The sequence below is a fragment of the Rhincodon typus genome, chromosome 5, assembly GCF_021869965.1.
Source record: "Rhincodon typus isolate 14 chromosome 5, sRhiTyp1.1, whole genome shotgun sequence".
Taxonomy (NCBI): domain Eukaryota; kingdom Metazoa; phylum Chordata; class Chondrichthyes; order Orectolobiformes; family Rhincodontidae; genus Rhincodon; species Rhincodon typus.
Genome location: NC_063336.1, coordinates 75,332,557 through 75,347,237, shown reverse-complemented (window position 1 = coordinate 75,347,237; position 14,681 = coordinate 75,332,557). Strand labels below are relative to the sequence as shown.

The 14,681-nt window shown below is 41.9% G+C and overlaps 1 protein-coding gene across 1 annotated transcript in view; it reads left to right on the top strand.

Annotated features, from left to right (window-relative positions):
* Positions 1–14,681, top strand: part of LOC109936192 (collagen alpha-1(XIX) chain-like) — a 334,226-nt gene that overhangs the window by 117,284 nt on the left and 202,261 nt on the right. Inside the window, exon 11 of the mRNA XM_048597074.1 lies at positions 4,161–4,214. Coding sequence (XP_048453031.1) covers positions 4,161–4,214 — 54 coding nt within the window. The remainder of the gene's footprint in view (positions 1–4,160; positions 4,215–14,681) is intronic.

Genomic DNA, 14,681 nt, shown 5'->3' with positions numbered 1-14,681 from the left:
ATCAGGTGTATTAGAAGCATTGACAAGCTGATAAACAATCTGTTTAGTTATGTTACAAAAGGCCAGTAGGTCCTGGTATGGGATTCAAATCTAGAGCTCTATCTCCGAGGTAGAGTGCTTGGCATGGTGGCTCAGTGGTTAGCACTGTTGCCTCACAGTGCCAGGGACCCAGGTTCAATTTCAGCCTCAAACGACTGTCTACGTGGAGTTTGCACATTCTCCCCTTGTCTGCGTGGGTTTCCACTGGGTGCTTCAGTTGCTTCCCGCAGTCCAAAGATGTGCAAATTAGGTGAATTGGCCATGCTAAATTATCCATAGTATTCAGGGATATGGAGGCACATGTGGATGTACCGCCGTTCCTTGGCACTCATCTGATTTATAATGGAAGACTGAACTGATGTCACCTGGAGACAAATTGATTTCAGTAAGAGTTATCAGGCTATTTGAACCCTGGGGAACACTGCCTTTCATGAAAGTTTGAGTGAAACGAAACTAATAATCATTTGCACATTTGTGGCTTTAGCCATGGCAAATGCAGGGTTATAGGGATGGAGGATCTTTGGAGGATCGGTGTAGACCTGTTGGGCCGAATGGCATGTTTCCCCACTGTAGGGATTCTATAGATTCTATTCTATGCTCACCACTAAGCATCAGAAACTCCTAGATAATTTGTTACTGTACCTGCTTAATTACCGCTAAAGTTATTTGCATCAGCCATTGTGAGAGATTAGAAAGTGTTGAGTTCCAAAGAGATCTAGGGTTCTTTGTTCAAGAACCACTGAAAGCTAGTATCCAGGAGCAGCAAGTAGTTTGGAAGCTAAGCGGTATGTTGGTCATTGTCACAAGAGGATTTAAGAGCTGAAGCAACCAAGTCTGGCTGCATTTGCATTGCGCATTAGCAAAACTAATTCTGAAATATTGAGTGTAGTCTGCCCTCCTTGCCTGAGGAAGCATACGTTTGTTATAGAGAGAATCCAGTGGAGGTTCACCAGACCGATTCCTAGAATGGTAGGAATGTTCTATGATGAAACATTGAGGGGACTGGGCGTGTTTTCTGCAGAGTTTCGAAGAATGAAAGGTGATCTGATAATAATACACAAAATTCTTAAAAAGACAGGCAGACAGATTAGGTGCAAAAATCGTGTTTCCCCAGGCTGTGGGATCGCCAACCAGGGTTCGTAATCTCAGGATAAAGGACAGACCTTTTAAGAATGAAATGAAAAAGAATTTCTTCACTAAGACTGTGGTGACTCTCTGGAATTCTGTACCCCGGAAGGCTGTGCAAGCTCAGAGATTAATTAAGCCTAAAATAGAGATTGCTAAGAGTTCTTGTCAGTAATGACATCAAGGCATATGGGGATAGAGCAGAAAAATTCCATTGAGGTAGATAATCAGCCATGACCTAGAATGATGGTGCAGGCTCGAGTGGATGAATGGTGTATTCCTGCTCCCATGTTTTTTCCATTCCTAAAAACCTGCCTTTGAAATGAATACATCCACAGACAGGAGTTTTCACCTCTAAATAATTAATCATTGACAAAGAAAAATCATTGGGAGAGCTCAGAAGTACAGGGGGCCAGGGCATGTCTTAAAACTAGTTCAAATGGAAAAGTTCTTCAAGTTCAACATGATTTACTTGGCATAGACTGGGAGAAAAGGAATTGTGATTGTGCTGCATTGTAAAGTGAATGGCTCATTTTTAAAGTTTGCATGCTGTAGGGTACCTGAATGATAAACACCTTGTTCATCAAACTCGGAAGGAGCAGTAAGTACAATATTGTATATGTTAGAGCATTTCAATTTGGATTGTTTAGTACAGTATTGGATTTGACAGATAATCTAGCTTAAATAAAGGAAGTGTTAAAAGAGATTCACTTTCTGTCCACATTTGTCTTGTCAAAGTGACAGATGTAAACAAATACAAAATATGTATTTTTAAAGGATTTCTCAGTAACCTCCATTCCATGTCCCAGAAAGTTAGGGGATTCTAATTCTGTAGTTATTAATTATTTTGCCATAAAAAGGATTTGGCAGATGAAATGTAGAAAATTATATTTAAATATCAAGTTTTTAAAGCAACCTGTATTTTTACTGTTTAAGGATGGATTTTTCTGTTCAAGTAAACTCCGACCAGCTCCCCAAGATGTCCCTTCAAACAGTGTTTAGTTAGACGTGAGGATATCACAGTGGACATCTCTGTTTAGAGCTGCTCTAATTTCAACTTTCTGGCAACTTTCTCACAAGACTGCTGAGGTTATAGTTATAGCACTGCATGTCTCCGAAACTCACCTGCAAATTCCTTAAACACTTCAAAACAGGGCGTGAGATGAAAGTTCATTCAAATGCAAGTCTTACCAAAGAGAGAAATGAATACATTTTGGTGATTGACATACCCGTTGTAGTTGCGAATCTCTGATCACTGTCATTGCAGTCTTGACCCTCCCTTCCACCAATGAACATAGATATAGAAACACAGGCGGCCAGTCAGTTCACAGTTGTGAAGGTCAAGATTGACTCAACTATAAGGATTGTTTGGAGCTGTTTTGTAATGATTTGGGGACGCACTGCATAGTATATTGATATAGTACAAAATTCAGTGGCATGACCAGTGCTTTCAGAGTGGATTCTATGGTTTGTTGATTGTTACCAAGCATCTAGAATTAGGTTTACAGTGGAATGCTGCTTTCAGTATGATAGGGAGGGGGAGGAGGTACAATCCTGTGATGCACTGGGAATTGACTCCACTTGCAACATTTATCTTTGAACACACCAGTTTGTACATACCTGCCATAGGTTCAAAAGATGTCTCTGGTTTCTATCTGGAAAATAAAGCAAATAATGTATAAAACATTGGCAAAATGTGAGTGAATTACTTCTCTCTCCATAGACGCTACCAGGCATACTGAGTTTTTCCAGTTTCTGCTGTTTTCAATACAGATCTCCAGTAGTTTATTTTTATTAACATGCTGCCTAGTCATTTATGTAAGCACTTAATTAACAAATGAAACATTAAACTCATTCCCTGTTGAGTGCCTGTCCACCAGTGACAGTGTGATTATATTGATAAAACAAACACATTTCATTCCTAGATAATGTTTGTATATTGAAAAGCATTGTTAGTTCCCTTAATAATGTACTGTGTGAATTGTTGTAAAAAGCTGAATTATTCAAAATCACTTTCTTGAAACAAGGGTGATTGTTTGACTCATTATTCTTTATTTGAATTTAAAAAATCATTCACTTATACTTCATGAGCACTTTGTTTCATTTACTCTGCCTTTTTAATTATCTTTGGCTCCATTGAAATGCAGTAAGAACAGATATCTTTTCCTTTATGATGGTATTTGTAAAGCAATATGTCTGTGTTTTACTTAATTTTGAAAGAAATCATTCACATCAAATTAAGCGTCACAATTTAACTTCAGGAAATATTTGTTGCTTTATAATTGCTTGATTGCAACAAGTCTGATACATTTTGATAGTGTTAAAATTTTTGTAAAGCTTTTCCTTCTTTATCCGTGATTATGTAATGGGCATTCTTTCTTACTGAAAAGTATAGGAGATGTCTGTTATAATTCAGACAGCTAGGTTCTGAGAGGTGGAGCTAAAGCCAAACTTTATACACTTTACACACTTACATAAGCATTTATTTGTAGATACTTATTACAAACATGCATCTGTTCATCCAACAACCACAGTGTCAGTCCAATCCTTTCTCAGAGGCACAAGTGAATCACCAGTTAATATCCAGCACTTGGACCCAATTAATACATAATTAACAGATCCCCTTCTCTTTAAATAAAATGAAGTATTTTTAATCAAATGGAGAAGTGTAGAATCAAATTATCGAATGGGAGATGAATGAAAACAGCTCAGGTTCCCATTATTGTTTATTAAGATGCTACAAAGTATTAGGGCATTTGATGAGGATAACATTGGCCTCAATGCTGTGTGTCTGGTCCCTACGTTTAGATGTAGAGCTACATGGTTCCCAATTGCAGTGGTGGCATATGACATTAGAGGGTGAAGTGACAAATAAATCCAAACAATTCATTCACGTTAAGTTGATTGGCTAATGTGTCAGATATGCACTGGCTCATGTACTGTTCACATGCTTTTAATCATTAAATTAATTATGATTCTTGCTTCTTGTTCATCAGGGTGAAAAAGGTGATCTTGGAGAAACTGGACCACAAGGGTTACCTGGGAGAGATGTAAGTGTTTTGTAATGTAATTCTTCCCCTGCAACTTGCTTATGAATTCATATTTTGAATCTAGACCATGGCTTCATGAGGGGCTCTCTAGTCTTAGTCAAAAGATTGTGGGGTCAAGTCCCACACCAGTGATCTGAGCACAAAATCCAGGCTGACACTTATCTAGCCGTACTGAGAGAGTGCTACACATTTGGGTGTGTTGCCTTTCAAATGAGCTGATAAACTGAAGGCCTGGAGAAGAACCTGCAGAAGTCTTTCACAGAAGAGCTGGAGAGTTCACCCCTGACCAATATTTAACACTCAATTATTATCACTAAGATATTATTGGCTGATAATCTCGTAATGGTTTATGGAACCTTACTCTATGCAAATTGATTGCCCTATTTCTCATATTACAACAATGACCACATTTTGAAATGTACTTAGTTGGCTGTAAGGTACTTTGGGGAAATCTGGAGATTGACAATGAATATGGAGAGATGATGGAAAGTGGAATTGAGAGGAAAGATCAACCATGATCTTATAGATCAATAGGTTGTGCAGCCTGCTCCTAATTTTGACAATGACATAGATGATTACCAACCTAATATTAAAGCCAATGCATAATGCTGCAACCAAAAAGCAAAACGAAGCATTTGTCAAGGCTTGGAGGCTGGGAACACATGAAGCAAGAGTGGAATACAAGGAAAGTCGAAAGAAACTTAAGCAAGGAGTCAGGAGGGCTAAAAGGGGTCAAGAAAAGTCATTGGCCAACAAGATTAAGGAAAATCCCAAGGCTTTTTATTCATATATAAAGAGCAAGAGGGTAGCCAGGGAGAGGCTTGGCCCACTCAAGGACAGGGAAGAGAATTTATGTGTGGAGCCAGAGGAAATGGGTGAGGCATCAAATGAGTGCTTTGTGTCACTATTCACCATAGAGAAGGACTTGGTAGATGATGAGTCTGGGAAAGGGTGTGTAGATAATTTGCGTCATGTTGAGAATAAAAGGGAGGAAGTATTGGGGGTCTTGAAAAGCATTAAGGTAGACAAGTCCCCAGGGCCTGATGGATTATACTGCAGAATACCGATAGAGGCAAGGGAGGAAATTGCTGGGGCCTTGAAAGAAAACTTCGTATCCTCACTGGCTATTGAGCAGGTCGCCAGAATAGCCAGTGTTGTTCCTTTGTTTAAGAAGGGTGGCAGGGATAATTCAGCTAATTGCAGGCCAGTGAGATTTACGTCAGTGGTAGGGAAATTATTGGAGAGGATTCTTCAAGACAGGATTTATTCCCATTTGGAAATTAGTGGGCGTCTTAGCGTGAGGCAACATGGTCTTATGAAGGAGCGGTCACGTCTCACTAACTTGATTGAGTTTTTTGAGGAAGTGACAAAGATGATTGATGAGGGTAGGGCAGTGGATGTGGTCTACATGGACTTCAGTGAGTCCTTTGACAAGGTCCCGCATGGCAGACTGACATGAAGGTAAAATCGCTTGCAAGAAGTAAGCTTGCAAGATGGATAAAAAACTGGCTCAATCATAGAAGACACAAAGTAGCAGTAGAAAAATGCGTTTCTGAATGGAGGGCTACGACTAGTGGTGTTCCTCAGGGGATCAATGTTGGGACCTTTGTAATTTGTAATATATATAAATGATTTGGAGGAAAATGTAACTGGTTTGATTGGTAAGTTTGCAGATGACACAAAGGTTGGTGGAATTGCAGATAGCGATGAGGGCCATCGGAGAATACAGCAGGATGTAGATCGGTTGGTGACTTGGGCAGAGAGATGGCAGATGGAGTTTAATCTGGAAAGATGTGAGGTAATGCATTTCATAAGGTCTAATCCAGATTGAAAGTATACAGTAAATGGCAGAAACCTTGAGAGTACTGATAGGCAGAGGGATCTGGGTGTACAGGTACACAGATCACTGAAAGTGGCAACACAGGTGGAGAAGGTATACGGAATGATTTCCTTCATCAGCCAGGGCATTGAGTTTAAAAATTGGCAGGTAATATCGCAACTTTACAGAACCTTAGTTAAGCTGTATTTGGAATATTGTGTTCAATTCTGGTCACCACACAAACAGAAGGATGTAGCACAGAAAAGATTTACCAGGATGTTGCCTGGTGTGGAGGGCATTAGCTATGAGGAGAGGTTGGAGAAACTTGGGTTGTTCTTACTGGAACGATGGAGGTTGAGGGGCGACCTGATAGAGGTCTACAAGATTATGAAGGGCATGGACAGAGTGGACAGTCAGAAGCTTTTTCCCAGGGTGGAAGAGTCTGTTACTAGGGGGCATAGGTTTTAGGTGCGAGGGGCAAGGTTTAAAGGTGATGTATGAGGCATATTTTTTACACAGAGGGTGGTGGGTGCCTGGAACTCACTGCTGGAGGAGGTAGTGGAAGCTGATACGATAGTGACTTTTAAAGGGCGTCTTGACAAATACAAGAATAGGATAGGAATAAAGGGTAGGGGGTTTTAGTTGTGACAGGCAGCATGTTGGTGCAGGCTTGGAGGGCCGAAGTGCCTGTTCCTGTGCTGTAATTTTCTTTGTTCATAAACTATAAATCCAGAAATGTTAGATGTTATCAATTTCAATTTGAGTATGACTTTGAGCAGTAATTTCTCAGAAAGTGGTACTGAGAAAATTGTTCGAGCTGTGGCCTCAGATATGTTCAGGTCCTGATGGACTTCATTCCAGGGTTATAAAAACATAGAAAATAGGAAATGGAATCGGCCATTTAAGTCTGCTCTGCACTCAATATGGCCATGCAATTCAAAATCTGGTTCCACTTTCTTCCGATATTCCTCAATCCCCTTAACTCTAAGGACTATATGTAACTCCTTCCTGAGGAGTAGATATTACTGAATTAGATTGTTTTTTCCAAATGGCATTTGTTAGATTGTCACCATTAGACAGCTTTTCAAATCCAGATTTTGTTCTATCGTTAAATGCAAATTTCATTAATTGATGTGGTGGGATGTGAACTCATGTCGTTGTTACATTAACTTAGGAAGTTGGAGTATAAGTCTAGTCACACTACCTCTGTGCCACGACCTCCACCCAATGTTTCTTGGGAGGGACAGTTGATGCTTGATGAAATTTCCAAAATTTCTTAGATTTGAGGAAACTAGGACTCGGGGTTCAGTATTTGAAAATAAGGAAACATACAATTAGGACAGAGATGAGAATTTCTTTCTCAAAGTCTTTGGAACTTTCTTCCTCAAAAGTGGCAGAAGTGATTTTTGAATACTTTTAAGTTCAAGGTTGATAGATTTATGATAAGCAAGAGGTTGTAAGGTCATCAAGGCTAGGTAGGAATCTGGAGTAATCAGATCAACCACAATCTTACTGAATGGTCGAGGAGGCTCACGGGGCCATGCGGCATACTTTGCCATGTAGCAGACTCTGTTCGTATGCATTATAAGACATGGTTAGTTATAGCAAAATGTAGGCTTTACGTTGATTCCCCTTACCAGAGGACTCACCACCACTGATCATTGTGTTAGAAGTCACAACTTTTTGTAAGAGAAATTAAAGAGTTCTACTCTAAAACACCAGTGCCCTTCAGTTCTCCTCTACTTCCAATAACAAGCTGCACTGGTGCGGTAGGGGAGATGGGATCATTATCCTGCTGACTTTAGTTTCTGATCTGGCCTTGCTACACTTAGGTTTAGCACTGGTAGCAGTGCTTCTTAAAATAAGCTTCGTGGTGATATTAATGGGCAATTAGCTTGAAGGGTACAGCAAGAAGACTAGTAGTAAGAGAATTCAACTACAGGAGTGGGGACGTTTTCTGCAATTACACAGTGGCTTGGTGAGACCATAACTGCAATGCTTATGTGCAATTTTGGTCTGCTTATATGAGGAAAGATGTTCTGGCTGTGGAGGGAGTGCAATGAAGTTTTAACAGATTGATTCCTGGGATGGCAGGACTGATGTCTGAAGAGACACTGGTATTGTGGTCTATTGGTTAGGAATATATTCATTGGAGACTAGAAGAATGAGGGGTGATCTCAAAGAAACCAATAAAATTCTAACAGGATTAGACAGGGTAAACGCATGAGGATGTTCCCATGGCTAAGGTGTCCTGAATCAGAGTTCACAGTCTAAGGGTATGGGGTAAGCCATTTAGAACTGAGATGAGGAGATATTTCTTCACCAGAGTGCAGTGAGTCTGTGAAATTCTCTGTCACAGAAAGTGCTTGAGACTCAAACATTGAATGTTTTCAAGAAAAAGTTAGATATAGTCCTTAGAGTTAAAGGGATCAAAGAGTATGGAAAGAAAGTAGGAACAAGGTACTGAGTTGGATGATCAGCCATGATCATATTGAATGGGAGCAGGTTCAAAGAACCGAATGACTGACTCCTGCTCCTATTTTCTGTCTATGTGTTGAACCTAATTAATTTCTATCCACAGTCTGCTGTCCCACCTCATGTGATTTTTATGAATCTGGACAAGGGCTTTGTAATAGTCCTTCTCAAAATGAGGACTGAAAATTGTGCTGACCCCACTGGTGACAAGTATGAGAGTCATAGTTGGATGGGGGAGTAAAGTCTTTTGAAATGGGGTTTGGAAAGAATCAAGTTCCATGGTAGCCAATACTTCCATAGAGCTCCCACCCCAAACTCTGGGTTCGCTACCCCCACTCCCTCTTTGGCCAACTCTGCTCTGTAATAATGAAGTGATTAGACCTGATACACCATACTTGAAAGTTGAGAGTCACCCCTGAGGATGGAATTACAAATCCAAGTCTTGTATCCAACACCATCGTTGGAGCACAATCACTGCAGTAGTTAAAGGAAAGAGTGATGACCACCCTCGAGACATTCAGCGCTTAATAACGAAGTTAGTTTCAGCTCTCTTTTTGAAAAGACGCCGGCTGAGAGGAGACCTGATAGGGGTCTACAAAATTATGAGAGACATGGATAGGGTAGATAATCAGAGGCTTTTTCCCAGAGTTGAAGTTTCGATTAGAAGGGGACACAGGTTCAGGGTGAGAGGGCAAAAGTTTAAGGCAGATGTGCAAGCAAAGTTTTTCACACAGAGAATGGTAGGAGTCTGGTAGGAGAATGTACTGCCGGAGGAGGTGGCGGAAACAGGCACATTGGCGATATTTAAAAGGCATCAGGATGGTTAAATGAATAGAGAGGGAATAGAGAGGGAATAGAGGGATACGGAGCGAATAAGGGCAGAAGGTTTGTTTTTTAGTTTAGTCAGGACATGATGATCAGCACAAGCTTGGAGGGCCAAAGGGCTTGTTCCTGTGCTGTACTTCTCTTTTGTTCTTTTGTTCTCCATTGCCCAAAGTCAAATCAAAATAAATCAGTTGGAGAAACTGACATTTATTTGACTAATAACTTCAGAATTCTTTTAAACCTTGCTGCATTTTGTACACTTCTGCAGGAAATCTAGGAAGAATTTGCATTCATTTTCTAGCTGATGACGTCTTTCTAGAGTGTATCAAACTACTTCACTTGTGTACAGTAATTATACCAGCCTTTGTGCAACAGACGAATAGTGATCAGCCTGCAATCCTCCGAGATTAGGAACTTTGCAGTGGCCTGTCTTTCATCCCCACTCTCATTTGCCAGGGCTTTCAGTGGTGCTCGTAAAATCTGACTAATGTGCCATTATTCACTTGCTTATTGTTTCACAATGTAAACTCTCATTTAATCATTTTAATTTTGACAGAGCACACATTTTAGAGAACTTAACTCACTTGAAACGCATCCTGCACATAATTGTAGCAATAACGTTTACTATACTAGCCTCCAGAGTGTATATTTTCAGAGAAAAAAATCATATTCTTTTGTTAACTCTTGTGCGTGATGTTTCTCTGTTAAACAACACATGTCTATCAAAGGAACTTATTACTGTGCAGCCTTTTCAACCGATAAATGACAGAGAATCCATAAGATGATGATAAGATAAATGTTCTACAATTACTAAAGAAGACCTCAATTCTAAATGTTATCCAATTTCAGAACTGGTCTCTCAAAATTGCAAGCTAACTGTAAGATAAAGTGATAGATAATATTCCTGCACTTGTAGTGACTGTCAGCTTCTGTCTGGTGCTATCAATCTTGCCTGTAATGCAGAGGATTTACTCCTGTTCCAAAACCTGAATGCAAATTGAGGCTGATTACATTGCTAATAGAATGCCATACTGTTAGAGGTACTGCCTTTCAGTTAAGATATTAAACCATGCCTGAATCTGCCTGTTCTGGGATCTAACTGGACAGTAATGATTATGTGACACTGTTAGGCAACAAGCAGATTATTTCTCTCACTGCTGTCATACAATTTTGTGTAGGTGATAGAGATCTTACTCTTCTTTGGTAATTGTCAGTTTTGTCAAGTTTCTGGAGGGTTTCTTACCACAACGGCTTGCAAGATATTTCTCTTGACATATCTTACCAGACTCATTAACAACCTACCCTGATCCCAGCTCCAATTGCAGTATCTGGAACAACTTGCCACTGCCTGGTATTCCAAAATGAACCAGCATCCATTGATGCCACCTTTAAAAGCTTGTTATAAACACAGACAAGCACCATCAGTCTGGAGCTGCCCTCCATGGTTGCTGACATTTTCCCCAGTCAGAGAAGGGAAATGTGTTGCCCCATCATCCTCTTCCTGGGCATGGACCTGGGGGTGCTGCTGCGGGGTTGTGCACAGGCAGGACATCCTGTTCACCAGTATCAGCAGAAGACGACAAACCCCACACCATGTAAGCCTGGCCCAAGGTTGCCATTGAGATTAAAGTACTCTCAGCCATTTGGAAGAATGCCCAGCATTGCATAGGAAGAAGTTCAATGACCTGCTCCATTCCAACTGTGTTAGTGCCACATCTTATCTGTTACCTCACACTCAGTCTCTGCTACTGTACCCACCTGTCGCCAAGGCACATGCTCTACCACTCTCGCTATTGCCTGCAAAATCTTTCACTTGCTGTCATCTGCCCAACACCTGACCTCATGAATCCTGCATGGACTCTTTCCCACCTATTCACTCACTCAGGACACCTCCTCACTTGCACCAGTAGTAATAGCCGTGCTACCCAATTTCTTCTCCCTAATACCTGCCTCTTATCCTAGGAGGAAAACAACCCATAATAGGGCAGAGAGAGTCAAGGTAGGTGGTGGGCTGCCTGACCTTTGGCTCCTCACTGCTTATGGAGAGAGGATCCTGACTCTGACCACCATGTCCAAGCCCCTGGATTGGTAGCAGTAACTTCACTTAACTTATTGTGTTGGGACCTCCGACTGAAGGCTATACCCCTTAACTGAGGTCTGCTGACAACCGTGCCAAGCTTCCTGGCTTTGTGGCTACACTAAATGGCATGATAATATGGTAGCGCTGAGAGTCTGGTAATGCTGACCGAGGAGGCTAAGTACAGAAAGGCAGTACAAGGCAAGAATGCTGTGAGTGAGCACTATCTCAGTGAGTGAAGAGCTTGAAGATGTAGCCTGATCCAGTCTGTGGGCTGGGTGCGTGTCCTTGCTGCAGCATTACAGTTGTTGGTGCAGCATTGAAGTACGGAAGTGACCTATAAGTGGATTAGAGAAGCACCATGAAGGTTCTTAGAAATCAGTACATGTCAATGCAAATATCTGGGGACGTAGAATGCATGTTGCCGGTGCCCATGAAGTGTGCCCTGTGATGTTGGTGCCCAGCGTCCAACATGGAGATCCTCTGGAATGGCTGGCAAGCTAAAGTTACCAGGTACCCACTCTGACTTCCATGTCGAAAACTGTTATGTCAAGTTTGCTCTCAACAGATGGTGATAGAAGGCTGCATATTAATAAGTTGAGATGTGCCATTAATGAGATTATTAGGAAGCAGTGATCCCCTTAATAGACAACTAACAGCTGCCTGGAAAGAAACTGATCTCAACATCCAGTGCAAGTGTAGCCTGAGCTTCTGATGCAATATCCCACCTTTTAATTTGGAGTGTTGAATGTTAGGCGAAGTGCCCTTGAACTCGAAGACTTGCTGGGCCATTTTAGAGGGTATTTTAGTGTTGGCAGCATTTCTGTGGGTCTGGAGTCACATTTACGTCATAGGTAAGGACATTAGTGATCCAAATTTGTGGTCACCATTACTGAGGTGTGATTATGTTTTAATTGTTCCTAGCATCAACATATTGCGTGATCCTGCCTCATTTCTCACCACAGCACACATTGTTCAGGTTCCTGTAAGATTTGACCCGTTGACACTGATAAGTTTCAGCAGGATCACAGATTCTGGCTGCTAAGATGTAGGATAACTCTTCCTCACAAAAACAAAAAATAAGTATCTGATCATTCCAGTAATGTCAGTAGAAGAAAATCTGGAAGGAAGGTGGAAGACAATGTGGATTAAGAATTTGTCTGCTCTGTACTTGAACAAATTTGGGGTGGCACGGTGGCTCAGTGGTTAACACTGCTGCCTCACAGCACCAGGGACCTGGGTTCAATTCCAGCCTCAGGTGACTGTGTGGAGTTTGCATATTCTCCTTGTGTCTGCGTGGGTTTCCTCCGAGTGCTCCGGTTTCCTCCCACAGTCCAAAGATGTGCATGTTAGGTGGATTGGCTAAATTGCCCATAGTGCCCAGGGATGTGTAGATTAGGTGAGTTACAAGGGGACAGGTCTGGGTGGGATGCTCTGAGGTTCAGTGTAGAATTGTTGGGCTGAAGGGCCTGTTTCCACACTGTAGGGGTTCTATGGTCCTATGAAATCACTTGTCTTTTGAAGACAAAGTTGTGTTCATCACTGTGACTGTAAACAATCATATTGTTGTCCAATTCTGTGACACAGCAACCATTTTGTTATTAAACATTTCATCATTGGGCTTTCTGAGAGTACAATTCTGAAACTTAATATTAATTCCATTAAAAGATAGGTTACATTAAGTAAGCAAAACTTTGAATGAAGATAAATGTAGGCCCTTTACAGTCTGAAATGGGAAAATTGATAACAGAAAGCAAGGAAATGGCAAAGGAATTGAGCAACTACTTTTGTTCAACCTTCACAGAAGAAAACACAAAAACTTCCCAAATGTCTTTTGGGAAGGAGGAATTAAAGGAAATTAGTGTGAGTAAAAAATAGTGATGGCAAAATGAATTGGACTGAAAGCTGATAAATCCCCAGGGTATGACAATCTAAACTCCCAGTGCATTAAAGGAGGTGTGATATGGAGGTGGCAGTGTTGGACTGGGGTGGACAAGGTCAAAAGGATAAGGACACTTCAATACCTCTCTCTATCGCAAGCCTACGGATAACCTCACGATGCTGCACCTCTCTAGCTTCCACCCTAAATATATTAAAACAGCCATTCCCTACAGACAAGCCCTATACATACACAGGATCTGTTCGCATGAGGGGGCATACAACGGACACCTGAAGGTGTTGAAGGACGCCCACATAAGAACAGGAAATGATGCTCAACTCATCGATCACCAGTTCTGATGTGCCACAGCGAAAAACCATAATGACCTCCTCAGAAGACAGACATGGGATACGTTTGATAAGGTTACCCTTCATCATCCAGTACTTCCCAGGAGCGGAGAAACTACACCATGTTCTTTGCAGCCTTCAACACATTATCGATGACGATGAGCCCCTCGCCAAGATCTTCCCCATGCCTCCACTTCTCACTTTCAAACAACAGCCAAACCTTAAACAGACTATTGTTTGCAGCAAACTACCCAGGCTTCAGAACAACATCGACCACAACACTATACAACCCTGTCATGGCAACCTCTGCAAGACATGTCAGATCTTCGACATGGACACTACCATCACACGTGGGAACACCATCCACCACATGCACAGCAGATACTCACATGACTCGGCTAACATTGTCTATCTCATAAGCTGCAGGCAAGGATGCCCTGAGGCATGGTATATTGGCAAAACCATGCAGATGCTATGACAATGGATCACCAGAAAGGGATGTTCCCTCCCAGTGGGGGAACACTTCAGCGGTCAAGGACATTCGTCCTCAGATCTTCGGGTAAATGTCCTCCAAGGCAGACTTCGGGATGCACTGCATCCTGGAGTCACCGAGCAGAAGCTGATAGCCAAGTTTGGTACCCTTGAGGACGGCCACACTCTTCAGTCTCTCAATCACTCACTCACTCACTCAAACACCTCTCTCTCTCACTCGCTCGCGCACTCTCTCTCTCTCACTCACTCTCTCACACACTCTCTCTCACACACACAATCGCTCTCTCTCTCACGGATTCCCTCTCATACACACACTATCTCTCAAGTGGCGTGCATGCTCTCTCTCTCTTCCCCCCACCCCCACACACACCCACACATGCACACTCTCTCTCTCACCCCCGCACACACACGTCCTCTCTCTTCCCCCCCACCTCAATCTCTCTCTGTTTCTCTCTCTCAGACAACCAGATACACTCTCTCTCTCAGAGATAGTAGGAACTGCAGATGCTGGAGAATCCGAGACAACAAGGTGCAGGGCTGGATGAACACAGCA